Genomic DNA, 22,719 nt, shown 5'->3' with positions numbered 1-22,719 from the left:
CACGTAGCCTACAAACACCGTTTCACCAAGGCACAGCGGCCCTTCAGCACATCAGGTGTGAACTACTAAATATGCATGATCGTTTACGCCCCATCCGCATATTGGCTTTCCAAACTAGAAGTGTTTCACAAAACTTAACCCTCTGGGGACCAAAAACGCGCCCGCGCGTTTTGCTCGGTTTTTTTTTTTTTTGCAATGAAAATAAACACTAAATGCTCTGTTAATTTTGATCTTTCATTTTCGTGTAATACATCAATCGATCCTGTTCAGTTTCTATTTTTTTTCTGTATACTCATAATAAAAATAAAGTGTTTTGCTTTTTGACAAATAAAGAAAAATTAACATGATGCGATTTCTGCCTTCTCTCTGTCAGTAAACTCCCATTTGAAACGCGTTCGAAAATGATCTATAACTCCGCGAAAATTCAGTCAAACAGGCAAACAGACCCACGGGCATAAAGCTTGAGATTGAATCTTTTAAATTAAGTAATTTATATAAAAAACAAATATTCTCAGCTTCTGTAATCTGTATAAAAAGAGAACGACTCCAGTCGAGCTAATTACGAGCCATTCAAAAGTAATGTGACCACTCCCCGGAGAGCGCGTGCTATTCAAACACAAATTCTGAGAACGCCCACATCAGCTGTAAACAAAGCGCGTCGCGATCGAGTGAGGCATAATATAGCCTACCTTATGGAGAAAAGTTTCCTCAGAACAGTGCTGATATGAGGAGCAATATCTCCTGATATGAGGAGCAGATCCCGCTGAGGAGTGAGGTAGGCTGTTTTCTTTTCTCAAGTGTGGAATAACGTTATGAAATAACGTTAGTGTAGGCCTATGCAAACCGCAAAAAGATGAATCGCATTTCTATAATATGACTCGCCTTTCTGTGAGATGAATGAAGGGTACATATTTGTAAAGACTGTTTAGCCTAAATATGAATCGCGCGTCTGTGTGTGAAAGAATAAACTGCTTTGCTATAGCCTACTGAGATGAGTAAAAATCGACTGGAATATGTTAAAATAAAATGTATTTGTATAAGCAACGTATTAAACTGCAAATTAGCATTTATATGCCCTAATATTTCATAAAAACGTTACAGTCAGTCACTTGTTGACTAGATTTGGGTACAGTTTTTAGGCTACTGTAGAATATACTGCCACATCAAATAAGCTTTTGTTTAGCAATTTCTGCTCATATCTAACTACAAACAAATGAATAGATATGATAAAATGTAGGCCTATAATCTTTTTTCTTTTTCTTTTTTATAAAGAAAGAGTACACTTGAAATATTGTTGAAATTGTAATTATTGTTGTAATTGTAACATTTTTAATAAAATAGCAAAACATATTTACAAGAGAGATGTAAGCAAAATCTTAAATGGTCAAGTCTTCTTCTAAATATATCTTTTGTCATTGTGGCTCAGTCAGTGTCACACCTGAATGAAAGGCTCATTAGGCAGAGTCATTATGCAGAGTGGGTGGGACATTGTAATCTAAGGTGTAAACTACTCCTCCCCCTCGCATATTGGCTTTCCAAGCAAAACCTGTTTTACACCATTTAAATCAATGTATTTTTTTTTGTGAACGATAAAGCAAGGCTATTTTCACATAATTTTGAAGCTAGAACTCAAAGGGACAACATCCATTAGTCAAAAGTCTTGTGGACACATATTTAATATGTGTTTTGTGGTCTTAATTCAGAAACTTTCATTTTAATTTTTTCCAATAACCACGCATACACATTATTCTCTTAAAAATACAAACATCTACATACACGTTACTCGCATATTATGGTAGCCCTGTTTGTGCTATATAGAGTGAATTTACACCTTAGCCATTAACATGTTTTTAAATAACTGAAAAAAGCACAAATGTGAAGGCATGTCAGAACATCTCAAGGACCCCAAAAACAGCTTGGTCCCCAGAGGGTAAAATCAATGTATTGTTTTATGTGAATGATTAGGCAGGATGATTTTCACATCATTTTGAAGAAAAAACTCTAGGCGACGACATCTATTAGTCAAAAGTCTTATTGACACATATTTATTATGTGTTTTGTGGCCTTATTTCAGAAACTTTAGTTTTTAGTTTTTTCAATAACCATGCATAAACATTATTCTCTCAAAAATGAAAACATGTACATACACGTGGCTCACATATTATGGTAGCCCTGTTTGTGCTATATAGAGTGAATTTACACCTTTGCCATTAATATGTTTATAAGCAACTGAAAAAAGCACAAATGTCAGGGCATGTCAGAACATCTCAAGGGCCCCAAAAACAGCCCAGACCCCAGAGGGTTAAATGCCAATGTATCTCCACCATCAGGCAAGCTGGGTCAGGCATCCTAAATACCTAAATTTACCTATTTTAATATTCTTAATTTGATCATATATTATAGAAACTGAAAATCCTGGTTATTTTATAAAGAGGATTTTTTTTTTGCTTTGCTTACATTATTTCAGTCAAATGTTTTTCCAAATGATCTGTGCTCCAGATTTTAAACCCGACCTAATAAGCATCACTATTACTTTTCTGTTGTTTTCTTCTCTTCACAGGCTACATAGCTGTAATCTCACTGCTCAGTCCTGTGAGAGTTTGTCTTCAGTTCTTCAATCCTCAAACTCCTTCCTGAGAGAGCTGGACCTGAGTAACAATGACCTGCAGGATTCAGGAGTGAAGCTTCTTTCTGATGGCATGAAGAGTCCAAACTGTCAGCTGGAGATACTGAAGTAAATGGTTTTAAAATAATTAACGACATACTATCACTATGAATTTTGTTGCAACATCTGACATCTGCTGTCAATGGAATTGCAGTTCAAGAGACTAAACAAAATTGGCAGGAATATGATTTTTTTTGTCCATATTTATACAGATATCCATATTTTTAGAGTTGAGAAGTGTGACCCACGTGGACTGCATAAGTCTGAGAAAAGCACAGTAAATCAGTGGTCTGAGGGCCACTTTCCTGCAGAGTTTAGCTCCAGCCAACTTCAACTCACCTGCCTAAGTCTAGTAATCCTGAAGACTTTGATTAGCAGGATCAGATGTTTTTAATTAGGGTGAAGCCAAACTCTGGAGTTTTAGTCCACTCCAGGAAGTGCTGCTGCACAAGTGAGTTTGGGCCACTCATAAAATGGAATTGAATGGGCAAATAAAAATTATCATAAATCTTCTCAACAACTGAGAAGCATTAAGGTGTCACTGTTTTTTAGCAGTTTTCTGCTAAAATAAAAATATTTAGTTATTTTCAATTTAAAGTAATTTAATAAAGTATTTTAGATAAGGTATTTGAGTGAAAATGAAGAAAGAATTTATTAGCAAATAAAATTCAGTCCAAAGTATTGCATTTGAACTCTTTGCAAATAATATTTTATTTTATAATATGCACACTTTCACTCTTATTTTTATCTCTCTTTCTTTCTTTCTTTCTTTACTTTATTTAACAAAGAAGAAACTCATTGAGATTAAAAATCTCTTTTTCAAGAGTGTCCTGGCCAAGACATGCAGCAGAACAACTATACACAAAACCAGACACAAAATACACAAAAAAATTATAAAAACATAAAACAACTGAAAATAGCAAATCCCTTGAAGTCAACCACAATCCTTAACTCATCAGGCAAAACATCTGCAGCCAGATGTGGCTGCCTCCATGTCAGTTAACATTCTCTTAAAAGCGACCAATGAGACCAGCTTATTAAGTTTCATGGATTTCTGTAATTTGTTCCATGTAGAGGAACCAGCAAACTTAAATGCCATTTTCCCCATCTCAGTTCTAACCTTTGGAACAGACAGAAGGAAAAGATCCTGAGAACGAAGATCGTAAGACCCGATATTATTTACACTGATGCAGGTAAGAAGGTATGATGGAAGTAGACCTAAAATAGCCTGATATATAAAGATATACCAGTGTTGAAGTCTCCGTGTTGATAGAGTAGACCATTCAACACGTTCATACAGTTCACAATGGTGAGTGAGGACTTTAAAACCAGTGATGAACCTCAGAGCTCCATGGTATACAGTTTCCAGTGCATGTAAACTTTGAGACGAAGCATGCATGTATAAAACATCACCATAGTCAAGTGTAGACATAAAAGTGGCAGCAACCAACCTCTTTCAAGATTCGAATGAAAGGCGGGATTTGATTCTGAAATAAAACCCTAGTTTAAGTTTTAATCTTTTTGCTAGCTGCTGAATATGAAGGGTAAAATAAAGAGATTCATCTATTAAAATACCAAGATATCAGTATTTAGAAACACATTCAATCTTTGTACCCTGAGATGTGAGGATTGACGGCAGATTTGATTTTGATTTTGAATTTGAAAAAAGCATGACTTTTGTTTTTCCAGCATTTAAAACAAGTTTTAAATCATAAAGATTACGTTGAAGCATGTTAAAATCAAGTTGTAATTGGGAGAGGGCCTGGTCTGCGGTGCATAAAAATAAAATTTTCCTTTTAGACACGATACAATCAATGTTATTTATATAGAGGATAAAAAGCAGTGGCCCCAAGACTGATCCCTGAGGCAAGTCTTTTGTTGTTCTGAGATAGCGAGAGGTGTTGCCCTCCGCCTGCACACACTGAGTTCTGTCTGTAAGGTAATTAAACCAGCTGACAGTTTGTTCGGAAAGTCCAGACCTACACAGACTGCGCTTAAGCACTGTGTGGTCCACTGTTTCAAATGCCTTAGAAAGGTCAATAAAAAGGGCTGCACAATGCTGCTGGTTGTCTATGGATTCAATAAAGTAATTTAAAACCTTAAGAGATGCCGATGTTGTACTATGCCTTTTTCTAAAACAAGATTGGAAGTCAGATAAAACATTTTTACTGTTAAGAAAATTCTTTAATTGATCATTGACAAGGGATTCTAGAACCCTGACCAGGACAGACAATTTAGAAATCAGTCTGTAGTTATTTTAGATAGAAGGGTCACCACCTTTTAACAAGGGAACCACAAAAGCTGATTTCCAGATGGAAGGAATGACATTTGTGTTCAAGCACAGAATAAAAATATTAGTTTAAGGCACAGCAATAAAATTTGCTGCTAGCATTAAAAAGTATGGATCCAGTTTATCAGGGCCTGCAGATTTTGTCGTGTCCAAATGCTTGAGGGCTTTATTTACATCTGAAACTGTAATAGGACTGAACCTAAAAGACTGACCAGAAGGATCCAAACCAACAGTCTCCACTGTAGAAGAACACTCATGTTGAGTGTTGAGTGACTCAAATAAAAATCCTGAGGCTATGAAATGTTCAAGTATTTTGGTCTTATCAGAAAGTTTTTGAGAGTCTACCACAATGCTTGATGGAAGCTCCTGGTCTTTATTGGTTTCTGATTATGATTTGATAGTTTTCCAAAATTTTGATGGATTATTTAGGTTATGAGTGGTTTGAAAAAGAAAATAATCAGCTTTGGCTTTTCTAATTTTGAGAGTACATGCATTGCGCAGTTGCCTGAAAACCAGCCAGTCAGAGTTCTCATTTGATTTTCTGGCTTTTGCCCATGCCACGTTGTGCTAATGGAGGATATATAACTCAGGAGAAAACCAAGCATTGTTTCGGCCTTTGAATCTGTATTTCTTTATTGGAGCATACTTATTTATTATACTGGCAAACCCCTCATGAAAGAGGTTCCAGGCACTATCAACATCTGCACTGATATTAATTTTTTTCCAGTCAAAATCAGATAAATCATGAAGGAATTCTTGTTCTGAGAAGAGCTTGCCTTGACTATAATACGTGGTTTGGTTTTAGATAATTTTGTACTTCTAAGTGTTTCTACAACACAGTGGTCACTGATATCGTTTGCAAATATGGAAGTAGTTAAGTACTTATGAGGAACGTCTCGGTTACGTATGAAATCCTCGTTCGTGGGTAAGGAATGGAGATGTTACGTCAGTGACTGACAAAATTGGGGGTTTCGCTTAGAAGCCTATCACTTTTGAGTTTTAGAAAACAAGCCAATGGCATGAAAATGCCTTGGACTTACAGAAAACACATGACCTGCGAGCGGGCTGCATATGGAGAACACTGGGGTATCCAGCTGGAGGGTGGAATCTTTCAACTCCAGGGGTGGCAAGGTGGCTTGCCAAGGAAAAGACACATGCTCAGAGAGGTTTACAGTGGAAATACACACGTGGGGGTCTGTGCTCCAGGGCATCCGTGCGTGAGCCGAGCATGCCCTCAGTCAGGGAATAAAACAGGCTGCAATGGGAAGAGTCGGGGGAGGCAAAAATATCTACTTGTGTGTCGCCGAACTGTTCCCAAATCAGCTGAACCGACTGAGGATGCAGGACTGGGGACTCCATTCCTCAGGAAGTGGCTGAAACCGTGAGAGCTCGTCAGCTGCACGGTTCAGCTCTCCCGGGATGTGAATGGCTCAAAGCGACCTAAGCTGCTTCTGACTCCATAGGAGGAGGTGGCGGGCGAGTTGTGACATACGGCGAGAGTGTAGACCGCATTGACGGTTGATGTACGCTACTGTCACAGTATTGTCTGAGCGGACTAGTACGTGTTGGTCCTTGAGCAATGCACGGAAGCGGTGTAGAGCCAAACGTACCGCCAGCAACTCAAGGCAATTGACATGCCAAAGGCGCTAGGGTCCTGTCCAGGAGCCAGCGGCAGCATGTCCATTGCACATGGCACCCCAGCCCGTGGTGGAGGCATCTGTTGAGACAACATGCCGGGAAACTCGTTCTAAGGGCACTCCCGAAGAAAGCTGAGGTTCGTCCACGGGATGAAGGTCTGACGGCAGGCCGAGTAACTGTTACTCGGAGCGTGCCTGGTTGCCATGCCCACCTCAGGACTCAATTGCGAAGCCAGTGCTGAAGCGGTCTCACATGAAGCAGTCCGAGCGGTGTGGCTGCCGCTGCGGACGCCATATGCCCCAGGAGCCTCTGAAATAACTTCAGTGGAACTGCACTCTTGCCCTCGAACTGTCTCAGACAAGTCAGCAGTGACTGTGCGTACTCACTCGTAAGCTGCGTGCACATGGCAACCGAGTCGATTTCCATACCGAGAAAAGAGATCCTCTCCATGGGGGAGAGTTTGCTCTTTTCCCAGTTGACCTGAAGGCCCAGACGGGCAGCGTGGCGGAATGACCGGCCCTGACGTGGGAGACATGGGGCTGGAGGGGGCTGCAGCGGGCTGGGACGGGCTGGCCAGGGTGGAGGCTGCTGCTGGGGCTAGGTGGGAGGGCGGCGAGCAGACAGAGGATTCTGTGCCGACGGCTGGTGGAGGCAACAGCAGGCCATTGGGGAAGAATATGCTTAATAGCCTCAGTCTGGTTCTGGGCGGTCGAGAACTGTTGGGTGAAGTCCTCGAGCACACCGCCGAAGTGGCCAATCTGGGATATGGGAGAGTCAAGGAAACGGATTAGCTCGGCATCTCTCATATCGGCCAGGATGAGCCAGAGGTGTCTCTCCTCGACTACGTTAGTGGACATCACCTGGCCCAGGGAGCGCATGGTCACCTTAGTCGCCCGGAGAGTGAGGTCGGTGGCAGCACGCAGCTCATATAAGAGCCCTTGGTAAGTTCTTCCCTCGAGCATTTCCCTGAGCATCCGTGCCTAATAAACTTGCAGGATGGCCATGGCATGAAAAGAGTGTTCTGCCCCGCAGCCCTATAGGTCTTTGCCACCAGAGTAGAGGAAAACCTACAGGCTTTGGAAGGGTGCTTAGGATTTCCCCCCCGGGAAGAAGCGCTCTGAGGACACAGTTGCATTGCAGCAGAGCGTTCGATCAGGGGTAGCCCAGTGTACCTTTTGGCTGGGGCCCCATCAAGGGCAGAAAAGGCGGAGGAGGCCGCCGAGCGATCGCGGGAAGTCAAAGGAGACTTCCAGGACCTTGTGACCTCCTCAAGCACCTCCAGGAAGCAAGGTATTTGGGGCGGGCACTCAAAAATCAGGTCACCCTGGCCACCAGCCAAAGTATTGCCTCTCGAAGAGGGGATAGATTGGGATGTGGCAGAAGGGACTCTACCTCTAGTGAGGTCCCGCAATGAGAACATGACGCATCCACAAACGCTGTCTTAGCGTGATCTAAGCCCAAACACGCCAGGTAGCGATTGTGCCCATCAGACTTGGAAACTGTCTGACCACAACCAAAAGTGCACAGGCGAGACTTCTTTATAAAGATGTGCCACGCGCAAGCTCTTTTGAGAGAGGAAGTTTAAACTCTGCAGAGTGCTGAAGCGCCCAGGGAGAACACACGACTGGCAGACCACTGCACAGATCAGCATGCAATTTGCTGGAATTCGCCGTCACACAAACACCTGAAGAGTAGCTTGTCTCGAAGAGTGAAGAGAACTCAGAATGGCTTGTGGAGTGAAGAGAACTCTTGTCTCCGAAGCGAAAACATAACTGCATGTTGCCAGCATACTTCCTTATATACCCACGAGGTGGGGCGGAGTTACGCTATGCAAATTCAGCAGACCCAAGGCATTTTCATGCCATTGGCTCATTTTCTAAAACTCGAAGGTGATAGGCTTCTTAGCGAAACCCCCAATTTCGTCAGTCACTGACGTAACTCGTTGTGACCGTACGAAAGGGAACATTAGTTAGAATCACATCTATTAGTGATGATTTTTCCGGCTTTTTAAAATTTCGCCGTGTGGGACTGTCAGCAAGAGATTTAATGAAACACAATAAGCTCTGAAATCATCAGATATTGGTTGTAACCAGTTCCAATTTAGGTCTCCAAAGACTACTAATTCCTTAGAGTTAAAATCAGAAAGGAGTTACATTAACCCCCTGGGGTTGGCCCCTGGATATTGTTCTTATCAGTGCAAAAGAGACTAAAATAACGTCGATTTTTGTCATACAGGCAAGTGTTTTACATAATTTAAATGTTAAATGTCTTCTTTTATTTGTGTTCACTCATAATAAAAACAAAATGTTATGTTTTTTGTAAAATAAAGAAAATAAACATGATGCGCGTTCTGCCGTCTCTCTCAATGTGAAACTCATTCTGAAAAGCGACAGAAAATGACCTGTAACTCAGTGAATGTTTGTCACACAGACTTGAAACGCATGTCTATACAACGCTTGGAGTCTCTATTTTTAAAGTATGTAAATTATATAAAAAACAAATATTTTCTGTTTAAGTAATCCGTATGAAAGCAGCGGCATGTACAGTTTCTCAAACGCATCCTAATTAACTATAATGTGACCACGCCCACGCGCGCACGAGCGATTGACATGCTAATGATCCATGCGGAGGAACGCAGACCTGTAAATAAAGAATGACATGCTAATGATCCATGCGGAGGAACGCAGACCTGTAAACAAAGAATCAGAGACTTCGGTAACTTACTCTCTGCTTTTCATCGAGTTTGGAAAACTGTGTTTGTGCTGTGCTGTGCTGTTTACCTTGGATTTACCTCTGAAGAACGCGATTTGAAGATGAGAAGATTTTTAAGGTAAGACATGTTAAACTGGCAGATTAAAATGTATGTTATGAAATGAGATTGGAGTACATATGTATCTATAAATAGACAGAAACATGTTGAAATGTGAACTAGACTGGTAGGCAACCTTTCAGTGCTAAATGTAGCCTATACTTCATATATATTTCACTCAGTTTTGATTAGCCTATGACACTGATTCATGCTAAAATACTGCCTTATGCGTAATGTAGCTTGTTTGCGAATATCTGCTTAGGTTATATAATGTGATTTAGTGCAAATATATTTCAGCCTCCGGTAAAATATGTGATACTGTCTAAATACATTATATTTTTATATAAATGTTCGGTTTTGGTTAGCCTATGACATGCTTCAATACTGCCTTATGCACAGATGTTTGTGAATACAGGTGTAAATGTTTGAAATGTAGTGATGTGTCGTTCGCGAACGATCCGTTCATTGCGTGCATCACTAAATGCGTGCGGATACCCATCAACAGATACTCGCGGTGACGCGGTCTATGGACCATAAATAGATATTTCTCCGTCCTATGGCCCATCAACAAATACATTGTTCGTCCATAACCATCAATTGCTCATCAGTTTACTTTGAATAATGTATGCTAACAGTTTTATTTTGTTGTTGTTTTTTAGTAATGTGGCTGTATCAAGCTCTCCTTCTCCAGCACCAGAGGGGCACGCAGGTGTCGTTCAGTTCTCAGTGCGATCAAGAATCATACTGTAAGTGCATAGACGTAATATTTTACAGATGAAATGTAGCCTAATTGTGTTTACATCATCATAATATAAAAGTAGCCTACCTATTCTTGTGTGAAATGACAAAAACCATCCATCCTGCTTATACAGGAGACACTGCGCAGAGGAGGGTGAAAACACAAGATACATGGAGGACAAGGACATTTCCATGTCCTGCACCTGTGACTGCATACAACAAACACATGGAGGGTGCTGACCTGTCTGATAAGCTGTTTCAGTACTACACAACACAGCACAAAACCATGAAGTGGTACAGTAAGATTTTTCTACACTTCTTGGACATTGCTTCCACCAACTCTTTCATTGTGCACAAAGAGCTACATGGTAACTTGTCCCATATAAAGATTATGGAGACACTTATAACAGAGCTCTGTGGTGTGTCACAGAAAACGGCAGTGTTTTTTAAATCAATGTTGGAAACCGTTGTGCTGCTTAATATATTTTTTTATAACCTGTGATAGTTTTTTTAGGATTCTTTCTTTATATAAAAAAACTAAAGTTTGGTCTTTTTTTTCTTTCTTTTTTGGAAAGGATGTATTAAGTGATTGTAATAACTTTAAGTCTTTCCATTGTTGGGAAAGATTTCTATTTTGAATAAATGCTGTACTTTTTAACTTTTTATTCATCAGTGAATCATTCTTAGTTCCTCATTCTTTGTTCAGGCTGCCTCACAGCATCTTGATGGGCCATTAGTCATGGGGGGAGTGTCTTTAGTCACACCCCGGTGTGAATCACATTAATATTCATGGCCCACGCATACAGCAGTGCTGACACAAAAACTGACATGCAAAATTAAAATCGTTATATTGTTGTTTGTGAAAGAGTGGTCAGAATGATTTTCACATCATTTTGTAGAAAAAATTCTAGCCTACAAGAATAGTAATTCAGAAGTCTTGTGGACAACTATTCAGTATGTGTTAAATGGCCTTATTGCAGTGACAATGTTTTTCCCAAAATGTACTAACCACGCATAATATTTTTTTCTATAAAATGCAAACATGTACATCCATTTTACTCACATATTATTGTAGCAGAGTTTGTGCTGAATACAGCAAAATTACATGTTGGCCAATGGTATGTTGTAAGTAGCTGAAATAAGCACAAATGTCAGGTCATGTCAGAACATCTCAAGGGCCCCCAAAACACCTCAGACCCCAGAGGGTTAAGGAGGGCAGAGCACCGCTAACAGCTGAATGTGTCCTCTAACAACCAACGACTGTTATTCAAAGTGATTTAGAAACTTTGCGCTCCAAGGCTAAGAATTCAAACTGTTAAACTAATGATACTGATAGCAGTATATTAACTTGATACTGGTTTTTGAAGTAGATTTTGATTATTTGATGTAGTATGCCTAATATGCTGAAAATGATCTGATAATTGTCATAGTATGTTCAAGGGGTTTAGTTTTAATGGACTTTTAGTTTGTTTTCATTAATCTTCTGTGTTCCCGCCACTCATTTGTCTCCATGGTCACTGTCATTATGAGTTTGTTTGTATCAGCTGTGTGTCATTAATCATCTTGTTTGAGTCACTATTTAAGTTCTCCCTTCACAGTCTGTCATTGTTCAGGCTACCGTTACGTTAAGTGTGTTTTGCATCTGTATGTTCTCCTGCCTGTTAGAATAGTATTAAACTTTGTGTTTTGGAACCTTCTTCATCGTCTTCATCACGGCTATTGGGGCTGTGTCCTTTCTCCTTTGCTTTTTATTGTGTACACTGATAGCTGCAGGACTTCCCAATTGGGTAGCTACCTTGTGAAATTTTCTGATGACACTGCCCTACTGTTACTTCTTCAGGGGGACCAATCGGGCCATGGAAGTGCCAAAATACATGGAACCAATCGGGCCTTATCACAATTTGTGAATTGGTGTGATAACTTCCTGGACCTTAATGTGACAAAAACTAAGGAGTTAATCATTGATTTTAGAAAGAACCGTTTTAACCCAGAAGCCAGCATTATTCATGGCGAAAATGTTGAAATTGTAGAGACGTATAAGTACTTAGGAACCACGTTTGACTCCAACCTCAAGTTTGATAAAAACACAGAGTCAATCACTAAGCGGGGACAACAAAGAATCCATTTGATTCGGAAGCTAAATTCTTTCAATGTATCCCAAAGGATCTTATGTAACTTTTATTATTCATTTATTGGAAGCCTTTTAACATTTTCTTTCATCTGCTGGTTTAATGGATTGTCTGTGAGGGACAAGAATAGCCTCAGCAGTATTGTTAAAATCTGCTCCAAGATAATTGGAGTTCAGCTGACAGACCTGAGCTCCCTCTGGAAAAAAACGGGTGCTCCAGAAGGCTAGACAGGTCATGAGTTATCAGGAATTCTGTCTAATGCCCTCAGGACGACGCTACCTTGCCCCTCCCAAGGAAAACTAACAGATATGCAAATTCTTTTATTCCTTCTGCCATCAGGTTTTTAAATACTGTTGACAGCGGCAACTAGATAGGTGCCAGGCATCACAAACTTCTGTATTTATTATTTATTTATTTTTTACTTAGTATTATTATCTATTTATTATTTATTTATCTACTTGAACGTTGGTCGCTGCTTAGCCTATGTATTGTGGCCTGTGTATTTGTAGCGCTTTGGGTGTACAGTAGTACATATGAAAGCGCTAAATAAATACATATATATTTATATAGCGCTTTCATATGTACTACTGTACACCCAAAGCTCTTTACAATCATATCAGGGGATCTCTCCTCAACCACCACCAGTGTGCAGCATCCACTTGGATGATGCGACGGCAGCCACAGTACAACGGCGCCAGTGCGCTCACCACACACCAGCTATAGGTGGAGAGAGGAGAGAGAGTGATAGAGCCAATTCAATGTAATGGGGTTATTAGAAGGCCATGATTGGTAAGAGCCAATGGGTGGAATGTGGCCAGGAGACCGGGGTTACACCCCTACTCTTTACGAGAAATGCCATGGGATTTTTAATGACCACAGAGAGTCAGGACCTCGGTTTTATGTCTCATCCGAAGGACGGTGCTCTTTGACAGTATAGTATCCCCGTCACTACACTGGGGCATTAAGACCCACACAGACCACAGGGTGAGCACCCCCTGCTGGCCTCACTAACACCTCTTCCATCAGCAACCTGGTTTTCTCAGGAGGTCTCCCATCCAGGTACTAACCAGGCTCAGCCCTGCTTAGCTTCAGTGGGTAACCAGTCTTGGGCTACAGGGTGATATGGCTGCTGGCCATATTCTTTTTATCATTTTAGTTTTTTTTGCACAGTTACAAATAAATAATACCTAATGAATGGATGAAATATGTATAAATGTTCATGACATGTGGACTGTTGCTGTGTGTGTCTGTAGGTTGTCTGGCTGTATGGTGACAGAGGAAGGCTGTGGTTATGTGTCTTCAGCTCTGAGTTCAAACCCCTCACACCTGAGAGATCTGGATCTGAGCTACAATCACCCAGGAGATTCAGGAGTCAAGCTGCTCACTGAAAAACTGGAGGATCCAAACTGCACACTGGACAAACTCAAGTATGTGAAGTAGGAAGAGTTTTAATTTAACAACTCCAGAAACAGCATTAACATCTTCACTTTTTACGAACCCATTTCACTATTTCTTTCATACATTTACAAAAGGTTTAATTGATAATTAACAGAGGTTTAGCTTGTCATACTATTGAATTTTTCATTATGATTGGTGGTTGAGCTTTCTAAGGTGTGTTAATTATTTTCCAGTGAACTGACACCTAAAGTAGTTCCGGTCATGTCTTAACCACATTACAGTTCAATTTCACTTCGTCAAATGATTTCCAGCATAAAACAGCAAAAACAATAACAAAAAACACAAACACAAAGACACTGACTTACAAATAAATATAACAAACTATTTCCATGGTTTTCCCCACAAAATTACATTTTATTGTCTATGGAAAGTATGCTCATTTCACACAGGATACCCAACCTCTTTCGTTCATTTAGTCATTATTTTTTCTATATGTGACCCTGGATCACAAAACCAGTCTTATGTTGCACGGGTATATTTGTGGCAATAGCCAACAAAACATTGTATGTGTCAAAATTATAGATTTTTCTTTTATGCCAAAATCCATTAGGATATTAAGTAAAGATCATGTTCCATGAAGATATTTAGTAAATTTCCCACCTTAAATATATAAAACATTTATTTTTGTGAATGGATGCAGCACTATCGCCAATAGAAATAGACAACTTTAAAGGCGATTTTCTCAATATTTTGATTTTTCTGCACCCTCAGATTCCAGATTTTCAAATAGTTGTATCTCGGCCAAATATTGTCCTATCCTAACAAACCATACATCAATGGAAAGCTTAATTATTCAGCTTTCAGATGATGTATAAATCTCAATTTCATACAATCGATTATCTGGCAGCTGATATTACTTGAAATCACGGTGGAACAAAAATGGCGAGTTGAAAGCAACTTCGGAGTAAAACTGGCGACAAAGACGTCGAAACTTTGAGCAAGACCTACGATATGGCGCCATCTCCTGAGGGCTTAAAGGCTTTACCTGAAGATCTCAAAAGACTCCGGTCAGCACTTCTTTCTGATATGATGCAAGTAGTTTCACTCTTTTAAAAACAAAACAGAACTGGCTGGCGCATTGTCCCTTGTGAATGTGACATTGGATAAAGTTAAATCATATTACAGAGCTCATGACAAGCGACTTCACGAGGTTAAAGATTGGCTGGTGAATGTCGAGGCTTCAATGGATATGCTACTGAAAGAGAACGTGTTACTGAAGGAAAAGCTGGACGATCTCGAAAATTAGCTCATGGAGATCGAATATTAGAGTGGTGGGCATCCCTAAAAAGTTGGAAGGACCTGACCCGATTAAATTTATAACTGATTTATTTATTTTTGGCAGTACTGGGAAAAGACTTCTTCAAGAGTCCTCTTGTTCTTTGTCGTGTACACCGAGTCATACCCAACTCAAAAAAAGATGCAAGGAGCAAAGAAGACCAAACCCAGAGTGTTTCTGGTTCTTTTTCACTTCTTCCATGACAAGCACCGCATCCTCAGATTCAGTAAGCAACAGCAAGAGTTGCTTTTTTTCCACGAGGATTTTAGAGCTGAGCTGGGGAAAAAGTGAGCGGCGTTCAAAGATGTGAAGTCTCGGCTCTATGAAAAGGGAATCAGATTTGGTCTCTTCACGAAGGGAAAACACACTTCTTTGGCACACCAGGAGAAGCCAACGAGTTCTACCGTTCTAACTGGGGTGAAGAACCCCAATACATAGGCTAAACATTTTTTTTTAAAACCTTCATACCGTAACAACACGGTTTTTTACCCCCATTTTTCATGGGCTGAACTCAAAGATCTAAGACTTTTTCTATACACACAAAAAGCCAATTTCTCTCAAATATTGTTAACAAATCTGTCTAAATCTCTGTTAGTGAGTCCTTTGCCTAGATAATCCATCCACCTCACAGGTGTTTCACATCAAGATGCTGACTAGACAGCATGATTATTGCACAGGTGTGCCTTAGGCTGGCCACAATAAAAGGCCACTCTAAAATATGTAGTTTTATCACACAGCACAATGCCACAGATGTTGCACGTTTTCAGGGAACATGCAATTGGCATGCTGACTGCAGGAATGTCCACCAGAGCTGTTGCTCGTGAATTTCATTTTCATTTCTCTACCATAAGCCGTCTCCAAAGGCGTTTCAGAGAATTTGGCAGTACATCCAACCAGCTCACAACCGCAAACCACGTGTAAACACACCAGCCCAGGACCTCCACATCCAGCATCCAGCATCTTCACCTCCAAGATCATCTGAGACCAGCCACCTGGACAGCTGCAGCAACAATTGGTTTGCATAACCAAAGAATTTCTGCACAAACTGTCAGAAACCATCTCAGGGAAACTCATCTGCATGCTCGTTGTCCTCATCGGGGTCTCGACCTGACTGCAGTTCGTCGTCGTAACCACACTGTTGTGCCAGTCATCCATGACCATCACCTCATGTTGCAGCATGATAATGCACGGCCCCATGGACAGGTCACCCATTGAGCATGTTTGGGATGCTCTGGATTGGCGTATACGACAGTGTGTTACAGGTCCTGCCAATATCCAACAACTTTTCACAGCCATTGAAGAGGAGTGGACCATCAATTCTATGTGTAAGTGCAGAAAATGTTTGTCTTTTATTTTGTATTTTGCACGTATGTTTCCAGGTGGTTTGGTCACATGGGTATAGGTGGTTATTTACCTGGTAGTGTTTCCTGTTTGGTTAACATTGTGTAGAGACTGGGTGAGTAGCGAGGAGTGCTCACTTTCTGTTGACCGTTTATATGTTTTTATACATTGATACAGTAGGCTACGTTTCTCATCACCAATTGTTTCTGCGTGGATTGTCTGTTACATCATGTCAATAAATGTTCTTGGATTTTGAATGCATGGAAACGCGTCACAGATCTTTCATGCTGCTTAGCCTGGTGGCTAAAATTGAAGCCTTGCAAAGGGATGGCAAGAGTAAAGTGAAGAATTTGATTGGGTCAATGAAAGAGCAGATGAAACGCGATGACAATGTGTCTCAAGTGTGTTCAATGCTGAAAACAATACAGTTGCTTATGGATGATGCAACTGTGCTATATAAAAGTGTATTGTCCCTACTACCTCTTGAGGAACAAAATATGAATGGTTTGACTCAATTGCAAAATACTATAATGGATTTGTGGGTGATGTTCAACAATGGAGGAATGAAATTGGGAAATCTAATCCCTGCACTGCTCTTTCTGATACCTGTGAGCCTAGGGTTGAGGAAGTATGTGCAACATCTCAAGGGGATCGTGCATCTGATATTTCACCCTCTGTTGATGTGGTGTCCACAACACACAATACTCAGCTCCCTAATGCACATCTACAAGCTGGAATGGATTCTGGGAACATCGAAAATGAAATTCAACCAATTGACAGTGTTTCAAATATAAGCAGAAAAAGATCTTCTGGAGTGACATCTCATGGATCCCGATCAAGCCGATCTTCCATTTCTACCACTCGTATTAAGGCTGAGGAAGAACTGGTTGCTTTATTGGCTTCTCAACAAATGCTGTTTGAAACATGAATTAACATGAATTAGAGGAACAAGAGGAATTGTTGAGGAGAACGAGGGAAAAACTGGAGCTGGAAACTAAATAAGCAGAACCAATGGCAAGAGTAAAGGTGTATCAAGACGTGCATTCTGAATCTCATTCATTTGTTGATAGAATTGTGTCTAAACCTCTTCATCCTGAGGCGGAACCATTTGTTCCTTCAGCTAGTGTGCCAGCGGCATCAGAGTCCATACCTGTAACGCATACATAAAATGTCGATAACACACAAAGTATTTCAAATTATTCTCTATTTCAGCCAGTACAACAGTCAACAAGTTCTAAAATGAAACCTTCACAACATGCCATCATTGGATAATCAGAATATTGGATATGCTCATGGGTCAAGATCAAGTTTTCAAAATGATGTGAGCAACGCAAGCATGCTTCAGCTCATGGGTAAGCAAAATGAAATAGCTACTTTATTGGTTAAACAGCATAACTTGTCTTCACTTCCACCCAGAGAAATACAATACTTTGATGGAGATCCATAGCGCTTTCTGAGTTCATGCGCACATTTGAGGAAGTGGTGGAAAAGAAGGCAGACAACCCAGGAGATTATCTGCACTTCCTGGAGCAATATACACGAGGACAGCAGAAAGAACCTGTTAGAAGTTGCTAGCTCATGACCCCTTCACATGCTTACCTAAAGGCTAAGGCATTGCTTAAGGAGAACTTTGGCAATGAGGTAAAAATAGCTTCATCATATATGGAAAAGGCTCTTTTATGGAAAGCTATAAAATCTGAAGATGCTAAGTCCATACAAGAGTATGGTATTTTCCTAAGGAGTTGTTACAAGGCTATGCAAGACATTCACTATATGAATGAGCTGAATCTCACCACTAACATGCAAGTTATCCTCTCAATGCTTCCTTATAAACTCAAAGACAGATGGAGAGTCACTGTGAGTTAAAGGAGCGACGCCACAATCAAACCACCTTGGTAGGAAGATGAACATCAAAGCAAGTCTGCCAAAAACCAGAAGCAGTTTTGCAACCACTATCACTGCTATACCATCCATCCATCCATCCATCCATCTTCTTCCGCTTATCCGGGGCCGAGTTGCGGGGGCAGCAGTCTAAGCAGGGATGCCCAGACTTCCCTCTCCCTAGACACTTCCTCCAGCTCTTCTGGGGGGACACCGAAGCGTTCCCAGCCCAGCCGGGAGACATAGTCCCTCCAGCGTGTCCTAGGTCTTCCCCGGGGTCTCCTCCCGGTGGGACATGCCCGGAACACCTTCCCGGGAAGGCGTCCAGGAGGTATCCGGAAAAGATGCCCGAGCCACCTCAGCTGGCCCCTCTCTATGTGGAGGAGCAGCGGCTCTACTCTGAGCTCCTTCCGAGTGACCGAGCTTCTCACCCTATCTCTAAGGGATCGCCCAGCCACCCTGCGGAGAAAGCACATTTCGGCCACCTGTATCGGGGATCTTGTCCTTTCGGTCATGACCCACAGCTCATGACCATAGGTGAGAGTAGGAATGTAGATTGACCGGTAAATCGAGAGCTTCGCCTTGCAGCTCAGCTCCTTCTTCACCACGACAGACCGGTACAGCGACCGCATTACTGCAGAAGCTGCACCGATTCGTCTGTCAATCTCCCGTTCCATCGTAAGAACCCAAGATACTTAAACTCCTCCACTTGAGGCAGGAACTCTCCACCAACCTGAAGCGGGCAAACCACCCTTTTCCGACTGAGAACCATAGCCTCGGATTTGGAGGTGCTGATTCTCATCCCAGCCACTTCACACTCGGCTGCAAACCATCCCAGTGAATGCTGAAGGTCCTGGTCTGATGGGGCCAGCACAACAACATCATCCGCAAAGAGCAGAGATGAAATCGGTCCCCAAACCTGACACCCTCTGGCCCCTGGCTGTGCCTAGAAATTCTGTCCAAAAAATTATGAACAGAACTGGCGACAAAGGGCAACCCTAGCGGAGTCCAACATTCAAGTCTGACTTGCTGCTGGCAATGCGAACCAAGCTCCTGCTCCGGTCGTACAGGGACCGGATAGCCCTTAGCAAAGGGCCCCGAACCCCATACTCCCAGAGCACCCTCCACAAGATGCCGTGAGGGACACAGTCGAATGCCTTCTCCAAATCCACAAAGCACATGTAGATTGGTTGGGCAAACTCCCATGAACACTCCAGCACCCTGTAGAGGGTATAGAGCTGGTCCAGTGTTCCACGACCGGGACGAAAACCACACTGTTGGAGTTTCTTGACTACCTCGGTGACTTCAGCCTGGGTGATGGACGAGTCCACCTCCGAGCCCTCAGCCTCTACTTCCTCAATGGAAGACATGACGGCGGGATTGAGGAGATCATCGAAGTATTCCTTCCACCGTCCGATAACATCCTCAGTCGAGGTCAACAGCTGCCCACCTCCACTGTAAACAGCATTGGTAGGGCACTGCTTCCCCCTCCTGAGGCGCCGGACGGTTTGCCAGAATCTCTTCGAGGCCGACCGGTAGTCCTTCTCCATGGCCTCACCTAACTCCTCCCAAGCCCGATTTTTTTGCCTCCACAACCACCCGGGCTGCAGTCCGCTTGGCCTGTCGGTACCAGTCAGCTGACTCAGTAGTCCCACAAGCCAGCCAGGCCCGTTAGGACTCCTTCAACTTTACGGCATCCCTTACTTCCGGTGTCCACAACCGGGTTTGGGGATTGCCGCCTCGACAGGCACCGGACACCTTACGGCCACAGCTCCGAGTGGCCGCGTTGACAATGGAGGTGGAGAACATGGTCCACTTGGACTTAATATCTCCAGGCTCCCTCGGGATCTTGTCGAAGCTCTGCCGGAGGTGGAAGTTGAAGATCTCTCTAACGGGATTCGGCCAAACGTTCCCAACAGACCATCACAGTACGTTTGGGTCTGCCGAGTCTGTCCAGCTTCCTCCCCCGCCATCAGATCCAACTCACCACCAGGTGGTGATCAGTTGACAGCTGTAGAAGAAGGCCGGGTACTCTAGACTGAGTACCCATAGGGTCACACGACAGTGAGAGACCTATCTCTGACCCGAAGGCGCAGGGAAGCGACCCTCTCGTTCACCGGGGTGAACTCCAACACATGGCGGCTGAGCTGGGGGGCTATAAGCAAACCCACACCAGCCCGCCGTCTCTCACCATGGGCAACTCCAGAGTGGTGAAGAGTCCATCCTCTCTCAAGGAGTGTGGTTCCAGAGCCCAGGCCGTACGTGGAGGTGATCCCAACTATCTCTAGTCGGAATCTCTGAACCTCACGCACAATCTCAGGCTCCTTCCCCACCAGAGAGGTGACGTTCCATGTCCCAAGAGCTAGATTCCGCGTCCAGGGATCGGGTTGTCGAGGCCCCCGCCTTCGACTTCCGCCCAATCCACTAAGCACCGGCCCCTTATGGTCCCTCCTGCAGGTGGTGGGTCCACGGGAGGGCGGCCCCACGTCGCTCCTTCGGGCTGAGCCCGGCCGAACCCCATGGGGCGAGGCCCGACCACCAGGCGCTTGCATACGAGCCCCAACCCCGGGCCTGGCTCCAGGGTGGGGCCCCGGCTGTGCCATGCAGGGCGACGTCACGGTCCTTAAATTTATAGGCATCATAAAGGGTTTTTGAACCACTCTTAGTCTGACCTGTCACCTAGGGCCTGTTTGCCTTGGGAGACCCTACCAGGGGCATATAGCCCCAGACAACATAGCTCCTAGGGTCGTTCGGGTACTCAAACCCCTCCACCACAGTAAGGTAGCATTTCAAGGAGGGGCTGCTATACCTGAAATAAAACTACACTGTAAGATATTAACCAACAGAATCTGTCTCTTCTGTAGCTGTGAACACATACTGGATGTTTGTAATAAATTTACCAGAAAAAGTCATGGAAAAAAGATGAACTTTCTGATGACGAGAGGAATTTGCTTTGGCTGCTTGCATACAGGACACCTCAGCAGGGACTGCAAAAAGAGAAGTATCTGTAACATATTTAGTCTTAATCCTCTGGGGTCTGAGGTGTTTTCTGGGCCCTGGAGGTGTTCTGACATGCTCTGACATTTGTGCTTATTTCTGTTACTTGTGACATTTTCATGGCTAAAGTCTGATTACACTGTATTCAGCACAAACTCTGCTACAATAATATGTCAGCAGCATGTATGTAAAAGTTTGTAGTTTTGAGATAATGACATTTATGCGTGGTTTGTGAAAAATAAATAAAAAATGTCACTGAAATAAGGTCATAAAACCCATATTGATTATTTCTTCACAAGACTTTTGAAAATGCATGACGTAGCCTAAAATATTTGCTCCAAAACTATGTGAAAATCATCCTGCATACTCATTCAGATAAGACAATATATTGATTTAAAAAGTCGCACTCACTGAGAGCGTGTGTAAGTCCCCTATGCGCTTCACTGAAGCGAGAGCCAAAAGAAACACTGTCTTGAAAGACAGGTGTTCAAGACCGATGGTCTGTAAAGGCTCGAATGGGTGACCTTTCATGGCCTCTAGCACCGTGGAAAGGTCCCATACGGGGACTGAGGGAGGTCTGGGTGGATTCAGTCTCTTAGCTCCTCTAAGGAAGCGGATGACTAGATCGTTCCTTCCTATTGACTGACCGGACTCTGCGTTCGAGAACGCTGCAATGGCCGCTACATAGACTTTGAGCGTGGAAGGGGACCTGCCCTTATCCAACAGCTCTTGTAGGAAGGAGAGAACCTCCGTCACCCCACAGTCCGGGGGCGACACGCCACGAGCCGTGCACCAGCTGGAGAACACTGACCATTTTGAGGAATAGAGACGTCGCGTAGACAGAGCTCTAGCCTGCGTGATCGTGCTTAACACTCCGCTTGGGAGGTCAGCGGGTACCCGTTGATGGCCCAAACGTGAAGGGACCACAGCTCTGGGCGCGGATGCCAAATCGAGCCCTTGGCCTGAGAGAGGAGGTCCCTCCTCACTGGCACTGGCCATGGGGCAGTGCTCTCTAGCTGCATCAGAACTGGGAACCAGGGCTGGTTCTTCCAAAACGGCGCTACGAGTTGCACTGAGCATCCTTCTTCCCTGATCCGCTCTATCACCTGAGTCAGGAGAGAGACGGGAGGAAAAGCATAGAGCGGGCTGCGAGGCCAAACATGAGCCAGCGCGTTTCAGCTCTTGGAGAAAAATTCTGGGCAGTGAGCGTTTTCTTGAGACGCGAACAGGTCTATCTCCGCTCTGCCTAATTTCTTCCACAGCAGCTGGACTGTCTGTGGGTGTAGAGACCACTCGCCTGTCGGAACATTGTTCCTGGACAGTCTGTCTGGTCCTACGTTCAGGAGCCCTGGCACATGCGCTGCTCTCAGTGAGAGCAGGTTGCTCTGAGCCCACACCAGGAAGCGTTCTGTCAGCCTGTACAGGTTTCTGGACCTGAGGCCGCCCTGGCGGTTTATGTAGGACACCACTGACATGTTGTCCGAGCGGACCAGGACG

The 22,719-nt window shown here is 43.1% G+C and overlaps 1 protein-coding gene across 1 annotated transcript in view; it reads left to right on the top strand.

Annotated features, from left to right (window-relative positions):
- LOC308689341 (NACHT, LRR and PYD domains-containing protein 3-like) overlaps positions 1–22,719 on the top strand; it is a gene marked incomplete at both ends in the record, with an annotated part of 130,213 nt that overhangs the window by 20,279 nt on the left and 87,215 nt on the right. The window contains 2 exons of the mRNA XM_081362991.1: positions 2,561–2,734; positions 13,523–13,696. Of these exons, the coding sequence (XP_081219117.1) occupies positions 2,561–2,734; positions 13,523–13,696 (348 nt within the window). The remainder of the gene's footprint in view (positions 1–2,560; positions 2,735–13,522; positions 13,697–22,719) is intronic.

The sequence above is a fragment of the Scardinius erythrophthalmus genome (genome assembly GCF_964197995.2).
Source record: "Scardinius erythrophthalmus genome assembly, chromosome: 4".
Classification (NCBI taxonomy): domain Eukaryota; kingdom Metazoa; phylum Chordata; class Actinopteri; order Cypriniformes; family Leuciscidae; genus Scardinius; species Scardinius erythrophthalmus.
The sequence above is the reverse complement of the archived record's forward strand: the minus strand, read 5'-3'. Positions and strand labels throughout refer to the sequence as shown.